The sequence below is a fragment of the Agelaius phoeniceus genome, chromosome 20, assembly GCF_051311805.1.
Source record: "Agelaius phoeniceus isolate bAgePho1 chromosome 20, bAgePho1.hap1, whole genome shotgun sequence".
Classification (NCBI taxonomy): Eukaryota; Metazoa; Chordata; class Aves; order Passeriformes; family Icteridae; genus Agelaius; species Agelaius phoeniceus.
In genome coordinates, this window is record NC_135284.1 from 4,112,051 (window position 1) to 4,131,173 (window position 19,123).

The following is a 19,123-nucleotide window of genomic DNA, read 5'->3' on the forward strand; positions in this document are numbered from 1 at the left end:
CAGCTTCAGCTTCAGCCTGCCTGGAGGGGGTGGTAGGTCTTTCCTCTGGGTTTGAACTCTGCTTTCTGAACACAGAGGAAGGACTGTGCAGGGAATGGCGTGTGCAGCAAGGAAGCAGAGAGCCTGCTGTCAGGATACAGAGCGGTTCAAATGCAAACATCCCTCTTTGGCTGAGGAACCCTGGGTCCCTCAGAGGCGACTCACAGCTTGTGTAGAGAGCATTTCATTAATGCTGTGATCATACTGCTCAGCCAGGATAGCCAGCTTCCGGGTCTGCTCCTCCTTGAGCCGTTTGAGGACAGCTTTATGTTCACTCTTTGGCGTGGTCTCCAGCAGATGGTTTCTCAGTGCTTTGTACTGTCTGGTTTGGATCTTGCATGTATCCTGAAACTGCTTCTTTATCTGTAGTTCTTTTGACTGGAAAGATGGAGGGGACACAAAGAAAAAAACCAGCATGTTTCAAATGAGCGAAATATCCATTCAAATGGATATTTAGGATTACATTAAGGATATGAGTTCAAGAATCCACAAATGTATATTAACATCTACAGTGCAAGGAGGGAAGCAAAATACACAAGAGGCAATGACTATTGCTGCAGCTGCTTTGACACTGCTACTGTGCAAAACAATTACAATACAGACACTTTTATAACAAAGCTCCAGCCTAAATACAGCTGTCTCTGCACAAAGAGCCTCACATTTGTCACTGGACTGAATCCAGTCTTGGGTGCTGCTTTTCAAGAAAAGTTCTTGAGGGACAGGACTAATATTTATTAGCACCAAAAGCCATACTTACACGACTGTGCTTGTATGGCACATATATATGAACAGCACTTAATGTTATGAAAAGAAGCAGATCTGGTGCATGGGAAAGCACAGGAAAAAAGAGCAATGCTTTTTCCATTGAGGGTTTGATGAATATAAGATGTATTCTAACCCTTGATATTATGAGCCTGGTTTTCATAAAGAAACCCAAAAAAGACTAGATGCTTTAAAATGTACACCACAAAACAGTAGTATTGTGTTGGTCTAGCAAACAAAACAATTCCCCAGTCCCAGTGGAGACTTACTGGAAATGGAGTTTTCCTCCCTTTGCACTTGCTAATATCTCTGTACTGTTTAGAGACATAGCTGTGATTGAACAAAGGGTTGGGGAACACCAATCCTGGAAAAGGTATCGGGATCCAGCTTTGCTGTATGACCTTGAAGAAATTATTTTTTTTTCTTTTACCTGCCTTCAGAGCAGCCTGTGATGTTTAACATGTACTAAGTGTTTTAAGATCCTGAAAAGGAGAGCGTTCTGGAGTTCTCTGTATCTTTCTATGGGATGGCTGGCAGGGATACTACTAACAAAGCAAAACCCAGAAGTGATGAGTGATGATGGTTAATTGATGGTCAAGTTCACCATGGTAAGAATAAACAAATAAATAAATAAACACAAATCACTAAAATCAGACATGAGGGCCTTCCCATTGTTAGGCACCATGCCAAATACTGAAGCACTAGAGGCACAAACAAAGCACAGGACCAGACTCCTGTTGGAGTAAGTTGGAAGAGCTCTGGGATCTGAACCAGTGAGGCAGATCAGATCTCTGTGCATGGCCAAATCAGCCCCTCCAGTGCCTGCTCCTGGCACCAACTCAGGGCTCAGCAGGGCAGGTGATAAGCACAGCACTTGCAGCCACCTCTAAAGGTGCAGTGAGATCAAACAACACCCCCAGCTCAAGTACACTTTGCTGCACAAGACAATAACACTTTCCTAACCTATTGCAGAGAACAGGACAAAGATGGGTTTCATTCAAATCAAAACATGTATCATGAAGAGGAATGCATCGCTTTTAACCTTTTTAAATTTCACAGAAAGTTATTTCCTTCCAGGAAACCTTTAAGGTTGTGTCTCACTGCCCTTAAGGGAAGTGTCAGCAGGTTACACATTCCCATCTGGGACCTGGTCACAGCAAAACACTATCAACCTATTTTGTCCTCATTTTTTGTGAAGTCTTGCTCGGACACCAGACTGTTTACAGGCTCCCAATCCAAAGGCTTTAACAACAGGAAACAGAAGGGAGGGGTAAGATTTCCAGTCAGACTTCTGACAAGATCATTTTGACCTAGTATTGTGAAATACCAGCAAGAGGGTATTTGCATCACAATTAACACACTTGAAATAATAACAGCCGTTTTCACTGAAGGGTGAATTCTAGTTATGGGTCCTTCTGGTGCTGTCATAGAACAGACACTGACCGTTAAAAACCTGCTTCCAGGACAAAGGGCCTCACTAAATAACAAAGGGAAAGCCTGAAATGTGCCCTTGAGGAAAAACGTTGCTGGGGAGAGAAACTGAACAAATGGTCAAATTATCTATTCAATTAAGAATACTTGCCTGCATTAGTCAGAGGCAGGAGAAGGAGTTAATGCTAGAGAACAGTCTCGATAAAGAGGGGATTGTGCTACAAACCCAACGGTTGTCCAGGGCTCTGCTGTTAGCACTGCCTGTTTGCAAAGGTGCAGGATTGACAGCTCAAGCCTGAAATCCTTCACTAATCACAGAACAGCCATGCAAAGCAAAGTGCAAGCTTTCCATGCTCCCTGCAAAATGCTCCAGCCCTGTCCTCCCTGCAAAAGGGAAGGATTGCAGAGTCTGCAATGGTGTGAGGGCAGCCAAGCCCCTGCAGCACAGAAGTACCACAGATCCTGCTGCCAGGGAAGGGGAATGGACATGCTGCCCACTCGTGTTTGCACCACATCACCTTGGGGAGGCAGAACTCATTCATGCTAATCTCAGAAGGATCAACCTAATACAGCTGCTTCAGTTTTATTCAGCTCAGAGTGCAGCACAGCTTCCCTGTGAAGTCATCTGCTATTTATACACTATATCCTTGGAGATTCTCAACAGTGATCAGATGGTCCCTTGTTCTCACACAAGCCAGGTTTTCACTATTTAATATTATTCTAATATTGACAAATCAGGTACAATTTTTTTCTTTTCTGAAGTTGTGTTTTCAAGTTGGTTATTTTCTCTGTAAGAAGATAACTTGCAGGTGGTGAAAACTAAGTCAGATGGAAAATATCATGAAGAGGAAAGATGTAGAACAACAAAGAAACCCCATGCTCAGTATGCCATACACTCGTTTTGTTACTGGCACAGCTGAACACTGGGTGGAGAGAAGAAGTCTGCCTCCTCAAAGGAAATGTACCAGGCAGCTTGGTGAAAGGCCTTATACACCCTTCTCAGACACTTCAAAATAAACCACTGGACTTCTTCGGATGAAGTGAAGGCTTAAACAAAAACACTAAAAGCCTCAATCACAGAGGCCCCATAATTCTGGTCAGCCACCAGAGCTACAAGGGCAGCATGAGAAACCCAGAGGAGACAAACAGCAAAGGTCAGTGCCAGGAGCTTCCTGAGGACGCTGCACTTGGCTGGTGTCTCTCTCTTCCCCCTCCCCACTTGCCACCATGCCAGCTTTAATATAAAAACACTAACCAGGTGAGTTAGCCAAGACTGAGAGTGAAGTTCATTTTGATGCACACAGCAACACAAAGCTTTTGGGTTTTGTTTTTAAATGACACTGCTTCATTACAGAAACACGGATTTTATTTTTGTATATGGGGGAGAGAAGGATCAGAAAATGGTGTAGGAGGGGGAAAAAAAAGCATACTGTGAACATTAAATGCATTTAAAACTACCCCAGAAAGGAACAGGCATTCCTGAGAAGAGCTTTTCAAAGAAAAGGAGGGACTAGTGCTGCTGTGGCCTGCCTGTGGCCTGCCTGCAATACCCTGTAACACTGATCACCACTAGGTGCTCTTCAAGTTAACCAGTTTCAAATTAATCACCTTGGCCCTGCCTGCACTGTAAAACGGCTGTAATGGACCACTCTTCCATGGACCACTCTTCCACGGACCACTCTTCCACTACCACCAGCTTGAATGGGAGTTCCTACATCCCTTAGTACCTTCTGAGTACCTTCAGAGTACCTACACCACTTAGTACCTCTAGAGCTCCTACACCACTTAGCACCTGCAGAGCTCCTACATCCCTTAGCACCTTCAGAGCTCCTACAGCACTGAGTACCCCTAGAGTTTCTACACAACTTAGTACCTCTAGAGCTCCTACACCACTTAGCACCCTCAGAGCTCCCACACCCCTGAGTACCTTCAGGCTCTTGGGCTGCTGCCGGACCTCCATGACGTGCTTGCGGCGCAGCTCCCGCTCGCGGCGCTTGTTGTACTCCAGCTGGTTGGTGAGCTCGGTCTGGTGCTGCAGCCGGATCAGCTCGCAGCGCATCTTCTGGATGGTGCTGAGATGGCGGAACTCCAGCTCCTGCATGGACTCGTGCTGACGCAGCAGCATGGCGTGCTCCAGGTCCTTCTGTGTCTGCCTTTTGTTTAGCTCCTAGCAGGAGGACAGAGGGAATTATTAGGTTCTTTGTACTTACTTGGATTTCCGTTGACAAAGTGACATTTCACTTTGTTCACAAGGGCATTTCTCATTCCAAGGCATCTGAGGACAGACCACAGAGTTTCTTGGTCTTATCAGCAGCAGACAGCAATGCCACCGGTAATTTTTCCTTCCTCATTTCACTTTTCTTCTTCCTGTTCTAGATGCTCAACAGGATTCAGAGTAAGCATTTTCTGTTAACTGTTGTGTCTGATGACTTTTTAGACCTAACAGTTCTCCTGCAATAGGGCATTAACCTGTACATTGGATGCCACAGGGATGACCAGATGGTACTGCAAAGCATCCAACCACTGTTCTACCAAAACACTTTGGATGTGGTAACAAACACTTCTGTGTGATTTGAGCTGGAATTCAGGTGCTCCTGTGAGATGCACGTCCCACAGGTGCATCCAGGTCTCATCTCTGCCTGTTCCCTGTTCCCTTACCTCCCGAACCAGGTCCTGCTCCAGGTTATGGCGGCCCAGGAGCATCCGTCTCTTGAAGCGGCGACACTCCAGCTCCAAGTACTGCCTCTGACGCCTCAGTAAGTTGGCCTCTTCTTCTGCCTGGAAATGCTGGATGTTCTCCTTCTGCTTAGAGAGCCACTCCTGCTTCTCCTTCTTTGGAGTGCTCTGGTTTTCATTCAGCTCCTGATAATCACAAGGTGATTAATTGTGGAATAGTTACATTAAGATCTTTGGCCACGAACTGGACAGACCTGACTAAGAAACTACTGAACTATGTTCTACTCTCTCTTCTCAAGGTTGGTGCCATCTCAGCCTCTTAAAATACATCACATCATGTAAGGAACACTAAGAAAATACCAAGAGACAAATCACAATGGAACAGATTCAATTACAGCTTTTTTTTTTTTTGCACTGGCCAAAATACTGGTTTATGTATGTCCACAGTTTCCAGACCTATGTATCATGTCAAAATGAGGGGTTGCTACTGAAAACCCTTGGAGGTACTGCCATACTGCCTGGTAAACATTTTTACAGGCTCCCAAAGGACTGAGAGAAGGAAAGTGTTCACGTCCTGTTGTTCAAACAGAACTCCAGCCACACGAAGCACATCAGTTAATAAAACTGATCAGCGCACATACCCATTTTACAGTAACTCAAGGCAGAGCTGCTCACTGAGATGCTGTAACTCACAAAAACAATGTAAAGAAGTTCACAGGTAAAACTTAGGAGTTTCCACATTTGTACTACATAGCTTAAAGTATCTTTGCCAAAAGACTCTCCTTGCTTGAATTGCATACTAGAGATGCCCATGCAGTAATTAAGACTTGTTGTGATACATTTCAACTGAAGTATGAGACAGAACTCCTCTGTATTTCATCAGTGTTTCTTGGTGCTCTGTGATCTACTGCCCACTTAGAAAAAGATTCTATGTTATTATAAAGAGCCCACGCTACTGTAGTTTTTGTTAGATCTTTCTTGGCTCTGCTGCTCTTTAGCCTTTTTTTTCTCCTAGGAAATGCCTATGTTTGGGAATATTTCCCTTTGGAGCAAGTTCCAAAGTTGTGTCACACAAGTTGATGGTTGAGCATTAAATGGTTCTTTCAAAAAAATTATTTATAGTGCTTACGGTTTCAGTCACTCCATAAAAAGAATCAGGAAGTTTGATTCTACGGTTTCTCTGCATTTTGCAGAGATCTTGATTTTCACTAAAATGCAATGATTATTAAGTAATTACACAGCTTTCTCCATTAAAATTAATAGTGCTTTACAGGTATTTTCCTTACAAAAAATGCAGATCATCTTTACTGCTCTGTTCTCTTGCTCCTGTACAGGAATATCATTGAGTGATACGAAACTCAACTAACTGCTGCAGGGAATGGCCACTACCCACAAACAACAATGTATGAGAAAAATCTTAATGACCTTTCATAAACTTTTTTCATTCCTTAGAATTGCCAACTTTGCATGTTTCTGGCTAAAAAGCAGCATTAAACAATGGAGAGGTTTGTACTTTCACAAGATAAACATATAGTTACCAACAACTAACTAAAAAAATAAATTCTCTTACTCAAAGGTCAAAGAGATGAAACAAATATAGTACACACAGGACTCTGCTCATGAAATGAAGAACTCACTGCAATCCTGTGGAAGATCTGTGGTGCAGAGTCACTTTTATTTTCACATGCTCACCACTATCACACCATATCACACATTCCTCATTGGAGATGAGTTACCTCTTTCAGCTGCTCTTTACGGAGTTTATATTCTCTTTTCTGGGACTCCAGGAAACTGTTCAATTCTTTTTTCTGTTGGGCCTGAATATGCTGTTGGAACTTCTTCTCTTCATTGGCCATCACTTTAGCCTACAGCAAATCCAGCAGCAAGTCAGTCTGAGTCCCAGTGGATTACAGTTCATGTCCAATTTCAGCCTCAAGACCCAGGATCACGGTAGTCACCACAATATTCACTACTTCTCTGGATAAGTCCAAGTCAGAGGAGCTTGTCCTCACTCTCTCCTCATTCCCCATACCATCAAGGCACCCAGCAGAGTCCTTCTCCAGTGCCACATTCCCTCAGCCCTATTGTTCAGCTAATCTTGCCTAAAAAAGTCAAAACCTCATGATAAACTATATCCTCAGCCTTCTACTGAGAGACCAGAGATGAACAAAAATCAATAACTGCTGTAGGCAGCACCACTTCATTATCAATTATTTAAAAGCATAGTCCCCCCATATCCATACACAACTAGACAGTGAACATTTAAGTGTAGCTGGCACATTTCTCTGCAGGCTAATCTGCCTCCACAACACTCAATGGCAGGCAATTATTGACAGCACAGACATGGCAAGAGAGAGGAAAACCCTCAGTGTTTTTTTCTGGGGTCAGGATTCTAACATTCAGTACAACCCACTGCCATGAAGGACATACCTTTTCTCTAGTTACATAACCCCTCAGTGTAAGGAGGTGATGTATTAACCTTTTTCTAATTACCAATTTGCTTGGCTCCTGAGAACAAGACATCTCAGAGTCCACACTGTCATCTCTGCATCAGTGAGGCGAAGTGGACAATTCAATGTAATCAACAAACATGGGTTGGTCTGATAAACCATAACCTCCTACCTCTTTTTCCATGGCTGCTTGGTGCTTTTTAATTAGCTTTTCCATTTCTGCAGCAAAATTGTTACGCTGTGTTTCAAGATCTTTGTCCAACCTGAGGCGGTGCTCGTCCATCTCTGCCTTCAGTTTATTCTCTAATGCCATCAGTTGCTTCTGGTGCTGCCTTCTCATACGTTTATAGCCAGACATCTGCTCTCGGAGCTCAGAGTCTTGCTCATGTTCCTGCATTTGCCTTGTCACCTAGGAAGATAACCACATCAGGCCAGAGGAAGTTAATGCTGCTTAATCTGCTTTTCAGCAGTCTTCAAACCACAAAAGAAAACGATTCAGTTAAGAAATATGATTTTGTTGTAAAGAAAAGCACACATCCTAATGGCAGCAGAGCAGATTAAAAACTCAATTCTGCTGTAGGAGATAAGCTCACATGGGCTCCAGCAGAAAAACAGTACAATTGTTATAAAAATTGTTATAAAGCTGGTACTAAATAACGGCCTTTTAGCTTAATACAATGAGGGTGGATACATACACACACCCACAAATATTCACAATATGCATATGAAAATAAAAACCAGCTTATTATTATAAATGGTTTCCCATATTCTATGGGGCACATTGGATTTGAGACTTAAAATATTAAATATACACAAATTACATTTGCCCAGGTATCTCACTGAAGCTTTTATTAACCGACGCTAAATTATTTCAGTGCCAGTATCTCAGTCAATGAAGACAGCTCATATTGTGGTGATATTCTGAAAGCTCTGAGAAGTTGCACAGAGCTGTGTTCAAAGCATGCCCTCCTGCAGAGCTCTCCCCAGACCAGCCCTCCACGTACCAGCGACGCTGTGCGTATGGTAGCAAAGTGCTCTCGGTTCCGATAATGAGACTTGTGGCGAGATACTTGGGGAGGAGACTGGGGTTCTGATGCCCTTGTCCGAGGATCTGACTCCTCTCTGTAGTTCTCTTCCTCCTTACCAGCAAATATTAATGTCAGAGAATAAAGAGAAACTGTGTTACTAAAGATTTTTAATTTTGGTCTTTTTATTTGAAAGGAAGAAAAAAAGCGTTTTACTTTCATCAGCCCTGAAAGATCCTCCTGCTGATGAAGGTATATACTGCAAAAGGAGTTCTGATCTACGACCTTTGCTTTCAGAAATTTCAGACTGAATTTTTATTACTAAGAGGAAGATTACTAACCAAAGCTGAAAGTTAGGAAAAATAATGGAAAAGTGAAAGCTGAGTTAAACAGTTTACTGCAACACAACATAAAAGCTATAAAGTAGATTTTATCAAGTCTGAAAGACAAAAACAACATCTTTGTAATTCTGAAAGACAGAGGAAGATTTTCATTACACCCACTGCAGAAATACCTCAAAGCAAATTTTAAAATTTGTCATGGTGTATTCCACATTCTTATTTTGAGTTTGTCATTCATCACAGAGCGATTACTAGCTAGATATGATACACTAATTAACTCCCTGAGGAAATATCTGTGTCTTTGTTGCATATCTGGGCAAAGAACAAGACATTCTAGCCACACCTATCATCAGCCACGGAAACGGCAGTGCTTTGAGAAACGGAGTGGCAACACCTCCATGGCAAGAGCAGCCCAGCTCAGAGGGCACTCCCCAGCCCACCCTTCATCTGGCAGAGGGAAGGCAGGGAAGTGGTTTCTGCTGCTACACTTTATTCATTAACAAAATATTCAAATCAAGAGCTGGGAAGCTGAGTGCTGCAGAAATTAGTTCAGCTTCTACTGTAGGTCCTGACTTTAAGAATTATATAATGAGGAGGTAAAAAGGGGAAGTCACACATCCTGTTGTCCCACAAGGCAGTGCTTATGCATGTTAAAGTCAGCCACCAAACAAACCTATCTACAACTTCCCATTCCAACTCCTCCTGATAAAGCTAACTGCTTTTGAAACAATTCCATTAGTCAAATAATTTTTAGTAAATTAACAAAAATAAACCATCTTCACAGCCACCTTCCCAAGTCTCCAGTGCACACTCATATATATATATATATATATTTGGGGCACAATAATATAAACTGCAGATAATGACTTGGGAATGGGAACAGGTGACTTGGCACCAAATTCTCTCCCACTTTACCCCTCGGAAGTCCTGCAGAAAGAATCCAGGGCTTACCGGCTTTAGATGAATGACAGAGCTGTTTGACATCACGGTGTGGTCCCCCTCCATCATATCCAGCTCGCTCTTATCATCCGAGGCATCTGGAAGACTGTTAACACTACTGCTTTGGCTACTGGCACTGATAGACATACTAGGAATGGACTGATTACTTCCAACACTGTTCACTGTTCCCGTCCTGCCCACACCATGATCTTGTTCCTAGGAGAAAGGAATTAGAAAGAAAATTCAAACCCATCCCAGTGGTACCTATGGACATTACCAAATGGAATATTCATTCCATTTCTCTCTAAAGGCATCCACCTGCCACGTCATGGCACTTTCCACCCTCCAGGCATTGCCATGAAACGTTTTTCTTGTGGGATGCTGGGGAGAGAAAGAGTCAGCCCTGTCAAGATTAACTGGCTGATGTCAGATTCTTTTCAACAGCGAGCCTGTTAACAAGCTGAACTCTATCATGTATCAGCCACAGCGTGTCACCAGAAACTGCTGTGACACCAGAATCACCTGAGTGCTCAGCTGGGACCCTGCACCTTGCAGGCTCTTTTCTGTACAGGAGAACTGGAATTCAGTCTCCTTCTCTGCATGGTGACTGCAGCATTCAACCCAAAAAAGAGAAATCAATTTCCCTGATGACCTGTTTTTCTTTTCTTCTTTTTTTTTTTTTTTAATAAATCAAGTAAAAAACCTCAATGCCTTAGATTTAGAACAACATTCTCAGTACATATGGTGAAAACAGAGGTTAACTGCAGTTGCTAAAGAGTCCTCATGAAGCCTCATAAACAGGCAAAGAAAGCGAGGATTTACAGGACTGGAAGCTGACTGTTCAAGCATGAACACATGGCACAGCCTCTTGCCAGCACTAGGCATCTACCCTGCTTGTCCTTGTTTGTGCCTTGAGGTAGCTTTATTCCAAGCACAAAGAGGGAGACAGTGTTTACAGCCAGGTGTGTAAACAGCCTCCCTTCGTTTCAGCAATATCTGAATTGTGGTTATTTAAATGACAGTTCATTCTCTGTGGTTCAGTGATGAAATCCAGCATTTCTCTCACCTCCTCCTCCTCCTGTGTTTCCACTGCAGGGCCATTGTGGGCCTCCTGGAAGAGGAGCTTCTTCATTTTACGATACTGCAGGTTGTCCAGTTCTCTCACTGCATCCTTTGTTCTCTGAATCAGGTCTATTAACACTGTTTCGGGCCGCTCTCGAAGAACAAACATGTGCTGCAGAACACAAATAGGTGAGTGGCCTCTCATGCCTCCAATGCACATGCTTTGAGGACACAGTGAGGAGCTCTAGTTGGGTTTATTAGCCCTCTTCCCTGCACAGGAAGAGAACACCTTCACAGCTAACACTGGTATTATTTTCAGACTTTGCAATCAAGATCGATTTCAGAATGATTGTACCAAAAAATAAAGGTGGAAAAACCCAGAAATAGCATTTTACATGCCATGAAAACTTGCTCACTATAAACTTACACTTCAGAAACATCTACTAGTGGTTTAGTGAGGGAAGAGCAACAAATACCAAATAAAAGCTAAAGCTGCTAGACTGGCTAGTATCTTTAACCAAATGTTAATTAACTCATCAGCTAACTCTCAGTATAAATCCCATTTCCTTGTTTAGAAAAGCCTGGGAATCAAATATTCATCATACAGCTCTGAGTCATAAAATAGGCTGTGAACCTTAGAGCTTGGCCCTGGAACAGTTCCCCATGTTCTGCTCTTCTCTTGGAGATATTCACCACATTTCTCTGCAAAGGTGGCTATATTTTACCCATAGGTAAAGCAAGAACTGTCTATGTATGTCAGAAGCAGCTTTTGCAGTCTCCAGATGCAATGTGCTGTGGAAGCATGAGTCATTATTAACACCACCACTACTTTCATTTTGTTCCTTTGGAGAACTGCAATGCTGTTTCCAACATGGCACATTCCCTACCTGCCCCTGTAAAGTGGCATGCAGCTGTTTCAGACTATAGTTATGGAAGGAATACGTTCCCAAACGTTTCATTTCCATCAATGTTCTCTTTAATTGCAGCACATTGCTCAAAATAAAACCAATCTGTAGAATTCTGAAATGGCAGGACTACACACCCACACCAAAACCTTTCCTGGATAATTGCATTTACTTTCTGAATAGACAGTTTTCAAAGAGGCACAAGTCCCCAGAGCCAATTTTAGGTAAAACCATGCAAAAAGGTGCTGATAAAACCTTCATAAATAGCATCCATTTCCCTGCAATGCAAAAAATTTGGAAAAATACTGTTTAGCAGAAGCAGGGCCAGGATAAAAAGAAACCCAAAATGTCAGAAGCACTGTAAAGAGAATGACAAGTTAGCAAAATTCTGAATGCCACCTGATGCCACAAAGGAAATCCATCAAAGTCACACAAAAAAGCAGCTCCAACATCCAACTTCTCTAAGTTCTGTTCACATGTCAGCCTTTTGCAACAATCTACCCCATTGGCTTTGTCTCCAGACTACAGTGAGCAAAACCAAGTACCTGCAGCACTCAGGAGCACAAATGAAGAATTAAAAAAGAAGCTAAGAAATAAAGCAAGAAAAAGCCTGCAGACTGCTGAGGCTTTTTCATGCCAAGGAGAAAAAGAGGGAGGAAAAACTTGTTTCTTCTGCCTCCTTTTCCCCAGCAGTGGATTTCAGGTACTGCATAAAGCACACTGGAGTGTTCTATAGCACAGAACACAGAGGGAAGTAACAAAAGGTATTTGTTAGCTAATGCATGGCAGCTCTGTCAGGATTAATTATAATCACTGCAATGATTGAGTTTACAAACTAAAACTCTTGACAAGTTGATGGTCATCCAGTGTCACTTGGTGGAGTGACCTTTTATGCTGAGAACTCCAAGGCTGGCTTGCAAAGTCACCTGGGGAACACTCTGAGACGCTGCAGACAGGCAGCAAAGCCAGGGCTGCCAGCTCAGTACACCCCACAGCTCAAAGGTGTGTGAGCATCATTAACCATAACCTTGTACAGTAGGTGAGACAAACCATCATCACAGAGCACAGTCCCTTTTAATACCACATGGAAAGCAGAAAGGACAAGCAAGCCAACCTTCAGAAGCTCCTCTGATGTAGGCCTGTCTTGAGGAATTTTCTGGAGGCAAGAATCTACGAAGTTTCGAAAATAATCAGACCTGTGTCAAGGAGAGGAAAAAAAATCCACCTAAGTTAATGACCAAGTTTAATTCATTAAGGAGTCAAGATCCTCACATCTGGATGCTTGTAGCTCCTAGGCCAAGAACTATGGTTCAGTAAACCATAATTAGGAAGTTTTCAACTTTTGAAATTAGTTTACTGTATTTGCTGTATTCAAAAGACAGTTGTTGAGGCTGGGAGGCACAAAATGTTACTACTGTGCTTTATTCTTCTGAAGTTTATGCAACAGACACTTGCCACACACAAGCTGTGTCTTCATCTTGCAAAGCAATACTTCAACAAAACAGGATTTAGAAATTGACAGTGTGGTTTGTGATTTTAAAAAAACACTAAACCCCACAGTTCTGGCTAGCTTGGGAGCTTCAAAAGTTTACTGACCCATGAACAGAATTTTTTACAGGATCTTAAGTTCTTCCAGCAGCCTGTCCTGTTCCTACTACACTGAAGAGTCTCAAACATATATTTAGTAATTGGTCAATTTTGTGTACAAAATGTATAGTGAGTCTAATGAGAACCTTCCAGCTCACATCCTCCCAACAGGACTCCAGCCATTTCAAGAACTCAGCATGACAAAGCACTCCATTTACAGCCATCCCCTCCAACATTCCTCCCTCAGCAATACTCACCATTCATTAGACTGTAGTGTAGGGGATTCATTCTGCGCTATGTGATATAAGGCACTCATTGCGTTCATGTTAAACAAAGGAGGCTTCCTTTCGGCTGCACACAAGAGAAAAGAAGTTTTTATATAGGGAGATAGTCTCATGTTGTTGCTCTTTATTTTTTTTTTTACAGTTTACATCCCTTTAAAAAGAAAACCACATCAGCAAAATCCCTACTGCCTGAACATGGAACCCCAAACCAACCCTACCCTGCAATCAGACAGATATGTTGGCATATGTCCTGTGCCATTGCAGAAGATGAAAGCCCTTTGAAGATCAAATGCCTTGTCCTCTCAAGCTTTTAAATTACGTGGTTTATCATAGTTGAGTTCTCTGACTCATTGTAATGTACTAAAATAGGAATAAGTTAACAGTAAGCTCTATACTGGGTGTTTAGCCACTAAGCATTCTTGGCTTCATACACCCCCCCTTTGTTTTTTTTAATCTACAGTTGCTAAAAAGCTAAGAAATATTTATTTCTAGCAGGACAGCAGTGCTGAAGAAAACGGTGGTTACAAGAACCATCAAATCACACTTAACTGACTAAGCACATGGGCAGGAAGTCAGCAACAGGCCAACTCTTTATACTATTTTGAGAGTTGCCTTCTCTCTTTGGCTCTTCTCTCTTTCAAGCTTGTATTACTCTTATAGACTGACACAGCATGAAAGCCTAATGAGGAAGGAGATGATCTCACTGTAACAACAAAATTGAAGCTTCATCAGAATGTTTATGGGGCAAACTTTATAAAGCTCAGCCTCGCCATAGACATTCCAGAGAAGCTGGTCAGGCCACGAGGATGTTCCTACACTACTGAAAATGCAACAGAAAACTTTCCTTCCTCAAGAAAAATAAACAAGGAAAAAAATAATGCTACTTTTCTTAGTCTGCTCAGTTCTGATTGAATAGCAGCACTGAACTATGGATCAGAGATCATGGTACACTCATGGCTATGGCAGGATGGACTAAGCCCTACAAATTCCTCAGAACGGGTAGATTGAGGACTTAAGTCTTTCCTCAAATTCAGCACTTTACCTCCTCTAATCTGTCAGATAACTAGTTGCTGCTATCAGGGTCAGCAGCAAGGATCAGACAGATTATTCATTAAACTATTTTAAATGACTGTTCTCTCTACCTTTTTTTTCCTCTTAGCTCACCTGAACAACATAGAAATCTTCTGGAAACCCTGAAACCGAGCCCTCAATAAGACCATTTCTAAGACTAAGTGATAATTTGAGAAGACTACAAGACATCTCATTTCCCTGCTGCATTCCCATGCTTACTCAAAGCAACACAAATGAGCCAGGGACACGGACCCAGCCTCCACTGCTCTGCTGTCCTGACCTAGTCTCACCTCCCACCACGCCAGCAGCCGTAGACGAAGCCCAACACGCTTCATCCTGCAAGAACGTGGCGTGCAGGACTCCCGGGGGTGTGGTGGCCATGAGCTCACTGCATTCCTGGAGCCCTGCAGCCAGCCAAGTCTCCTTACTCCACTCAGAGCAGGATTCTGTCATGACAGTCACACCCCTTTCAACTTGCTTTATATTGGCAACCAAGAAGCAAAAAAAAAAAAAACCAACCCCAACAAACAAAATCTCTGCTCTGAAGAAAGAATCTATTTCGCGTCCTGGAAGAAAATGAAGTTGACAGTTTGGAATGCCAGACAGCATTTTTAGCTAAACTGTGCAGTTCACATGGATTAGTGTGTTCCTGAGAGCTCTCACTGCCTGGCTGGGCTGCTCCTCCATGGAGGATGGGTTGGAGCAGGAGCAATCAGATCTGACAAGGATGGGAGGACAGCCTCAGGTGCATGGAGCAGTGGTGTGCATGGTGTGCTTCAGCCAGGGCGTTTTTGTTCCAAGAAAACATGATGTGTTAAATCTAAACAGAATGCCATACTAACACTGTCCCTTTAAACTCACATCCTGCTTTAAAGGGTCTGTTCTAATGGCAATGCCATCATTTCTTCAGGCTTTCAGTTTCAGGTTACCACTTCAAAATTGGATTATTTCATATCTTTTCATTTAAGGGAAAAAAGTCTATTCAGAGGTGACAACACACACTGAATACAGCTTTGAAGTTGTCAACTTCTCCAGAACTTCATCACTGCAAAATTTTTAAACTTTCACAGAAACAATATCAACTTATAGCACTAAATATATCTCCACATTGGTACCTTTAATGGTTCACTTCTAAAGCTGTTCAGCAATTGACTGTTTTTCCATTCAGAAGTTAACTGCCTCTCCCACAGAATGTGAACACCCTTAGTGATATCACTTGGCCACTCTCTTTGTCTATATAACTCTTTTTCTTCAGGTAATAAAAACACCAGTTCCATAAACATCAAACTGGAGACTTGGTCTGGAATTCTAGAAAGCATATTTCATTCTTTTCTCTAAAACTCAGGGCCCAGAGAAACCAGGACAAGAAAGGGAGCACAAATCTTCTGCACTGTGATTCAACTAAGTTCCAAGTATTAAATAACAACATTTTAACTTTTTTCAAAGGAAATAACTTACCTAACTCAATACAGGTAATTCCAAGAGACCAAACATCTACTTTGCCATCATACTGCCCTTCATCCATGGCTAAAATCACTTCTGGGGCCATCCTAAGAAAAGAAACTTGTGCTCAAAATAGGCAATGGAACACATTATCCTCATCAGTATGAAATAGGCTGTTTTCCCTGATTTCAGCTACCATAAACAAATCATTCCCCAAGCTATCAGACATGACCATGGGATAACTGGGAACAAAGGCCAGGCACCCACACTGGTGCAGGCCTGCAGAGGCTGTGTGATGTTCTCCTGAGCTCTGCCCAGCTTTCCATTTGTGAGTCTCATCACCTTCTCACCCTCCCACATTTCCAATAGTTTAGCTGGCTGACCAACTGTGGTGAAATAATTATAACATACAGTTGAGTAAACACCACAGATTAGGTGTAAGAGATCAAAAGCATACAAGGGATCTGCAAAGGGGGTGGCTCAGTGAACCTGGCCTTTCCTATGAAAGAAAAAACACTTCAGTTATTTCAACAACCAGACACAGTGAGAATACATGAATTGTTTAAACCACTGGGGGGAGTGATTAAAATATATTACAGATGATTCAATCCCACCTCTATCACTTTAGGTCAGTCTAAGCAGAAAGCAAAATATTTTTAACACTTTTTGTGAACTACAAACACAGGGATACACAATTTCTTGGAACTCAGAGCCTACTTACAACTGAAACTTTTTTTTCCAACAAAGTACATTTTACCACCACCACAACTGGAAGATTACAAAGCTAGCTCCAATAAGCCCAAGTATATTAAATAGCCAATTCATGATCCTTTCACTTCACAAAGCCAGAAATGAGTAAATCTCTTGGCTTACCAATATGGCGTCCCCACAAATGAGTTGGCAGGAGATGCTATGGAAGCAGACCCAAAGTCAGCAAGTTTCACCTGTCCTGGCTCTGTCAGCAGGATGTTCCCTGCCTTGATATCTCTGGTGATAGAACATAAATGTCAGTATTACTCCCCTCCTAAGAAGAAAACTCCCTATTGGACAGACTATGAAACACACCAATATTCACATGTTCAAGCGGCAAAATATTCACATTTCCTCCAAACAGAAAGTCTTGAACCATTAGGTTAATTGCTTAAAGTGGCCCTTGATTTTGGATTCTTTTGTCTTGCATGTTAGTCTTGCTAGTGTTTTAGGCTACTATAAATCTCTTGTTTGGGAGCATATGGATACTGTGAAAAGAAAATCTCTGCTTGCAATGTAGAATTTGGGATGGAGGGGATACAATCAATAAAACAAATTACGTGTAAGTGTGTATGAGACAGCAAAAGTGTAACTACTCACCTATGGATCATATTGTGAGAATGCAAGTATGCTAATCCCTGGAGAGCACCATGGGTAATTGCTGCTATTTCCACTTCTTGCAATGGCTTTTTATGAACTTAAGGAAAGAATTTATGTGAAATTCAATATTACAGAAAACAATACAGTTTGCAGCATGCAAGACTGTTAACAATGTAAACAGAAATACTAAAAGTCCATTTTCACTGGGTTCAGTATGAGAAGCAAATGTAAAAATAGTTCACAGAGTACATTCTATAATCAGATGTAATCTTCTAACTGTAAACCAGCAGCTATTTACTACCAGAGAGACCACTCTCCAACCATAAACTGCATTCCTGTCAGTTATGTGACCAGTCTCCCAAGTAACTTCTTGAGACTCAGTACTGAGTTTTCCATTAATGAAGTGAAACCCCAAACCCCAGAAATTTACAGCAATTCACACACAAATAAACTGTAGTAACACAGATCAGATTCTGGCAGCTCAGCTTTTGGTCCTGAAATGCTTCTGGCAAGGAAAGGAACAACTTACTGGCCACACATATCTCTTCAAAGCCAGGCCACTATAAGAAGCCTGATAGAAAAATGACCATTTAATGAAAGACCTCATCAAGCACAACCCTAACATTGCTGTAATGCTATTCTAGTCAACAGGCCTACAGTTGTTAGTAAGCATTAGGATCAAAAGCAAGGGTTTTCAGAAGTAAATCTTGAACTGTCATGGCAAGAGAACCTAAAACTCAGAAGCAAACAAATAGCTGACTGACAACTTTAAAATAATACAAACCAAGGAGAAACTAAGCACCTGGGAAAACCAATATTCTACACAAAACACACTACAACTATGCAAGAATTTGGCAAACTGCACCTATTTGTACACACTCTGGCCCCAAACAAAACTATAAACTCAAGGAAGATTCTGTGATGCTGTAACCCCCTAGTTCAGTACTCTACTTCTGACTTTCCATCAAATAAACATGTGTGACTGACTTACCTTCTAATAAGTCTGATGCTGATCCTAAACAATATTCCATAACAAGCTGTTATAGGAAGAAATCAAAGTAGTTAGAAAATCTGTAATAGTAAATAAATGTTTTTTAGACTTCTATGGAGAAATCTAGAATTAATTCATGGAACACACAGTTCAGGCTGCCATAACAAAGCAAGTATTGCTTGTACCATAAACTCCATCCCAGCACTGTCACACTGACCCCTCCCACAAGTGCAGCTCTAACTGGAATTAAGCATAACCCTCCTGTAAGATACCGAGCAACACCACTTGTAAGGAAGGCCAAAGCACATTCATGACCAGTTAGATATTGTATTACATATCATATTTTATATGCACATACTTAACAGGAATGTTAAGCTGCACTTAACAAGCTTATCAGAGTATTAAAGGGCTATTTAGGGATTTACTTAAGATTCTGTCCCAGACAGATTTCAAAAAGAGAAACTAAAACTTTGCCCTACAGATTTATTGAAGCTAACTCACAAAACAGTACTTACAACCTAAACTATTCGTTCAATAATATGATTTCTTTAGTATATTGCACTACAAAACTTTATTAGTGATGGGTGTACATTATTTCAAATACCCAGTTTATTAAGCTAAATACACTAGAATAGCAACACTTAATCTAAGCAAAAAGGCAAATTTCCTTAAATCTTGGTTCCAGAAAGTACATTCAGTTCGTTGAGCACCTGTAAGGCCCTCGGCTATGCTCATCTCACTCTGTACAACACCAGTGCTCAGGTGCC

The 19,123-nt window shown here is 41.8% G+C and overlaps 1 protein-coding gene across 3 annotated transcripts in view; it reads right to left on the reverse strand.

The window, feature by feature from the left end:
- The window catches only part of TAOK1 (TAO kinase 1), a 68,375-nt gene that overhangs the window by 13,735 nt on the left and 35,517 nt on the right, over positions 1-19,123 (reverse strand). For 2 of the 3 annotated variants that reach the window (XM_054646715.2, XM_077188599.1), the window contains exons 5-18: positions 18,357-18,402; positions 17,366-17,462; positions 16,889-17,002; positions 16,031-16,122; positions 13,475-13,568; positions 12,745-12,826; positions 10,730-10,897; positions 9,676-9,879; positions 8,363-8,497; positions 7,531-7,767; positions 6,645-6,773; positions 4,891-5,094; positions 4,160-4,399; positions 205-417 (exon numbers count right to left, since the gene is read on the reverse strand). In XM_054646715.2, coding sequence (XP_054502690.1) covers positions 205-417; positions 4,160-4,399; positions 4,891-5,094; positions 6,645-6,773; positions 7,531-7,767; positions 8,363-8,497; positions 9,676-9,879; positions 10,730-10,897; positions 12,745-12,826; positions 13,475-13,568; positions 16,031-16,122; positions 16,889-17,002; positions 17,366-17,462; positions 18,357-18,402 — 2,055 coding nt within the window. The remainder of the gene's footprint in view (positions 1-204; positions 418-4,159; positions 4,400-4,890; positions 5,095-6,644; positions 6,774-7,530; positions 7,768-8,362; positions 8,498-9,675; positions 9,880-10,729; positions 10,898-12,744; positions 12,827-13,474; positions 13,569-16,030; positions 16,123-16,888; positions 17,003-17,365; positions 17,463-18,356; positions 18,403-19,123) is intronic. The other variant, XM_077188600.1, reaches the window with a different exon arrangement.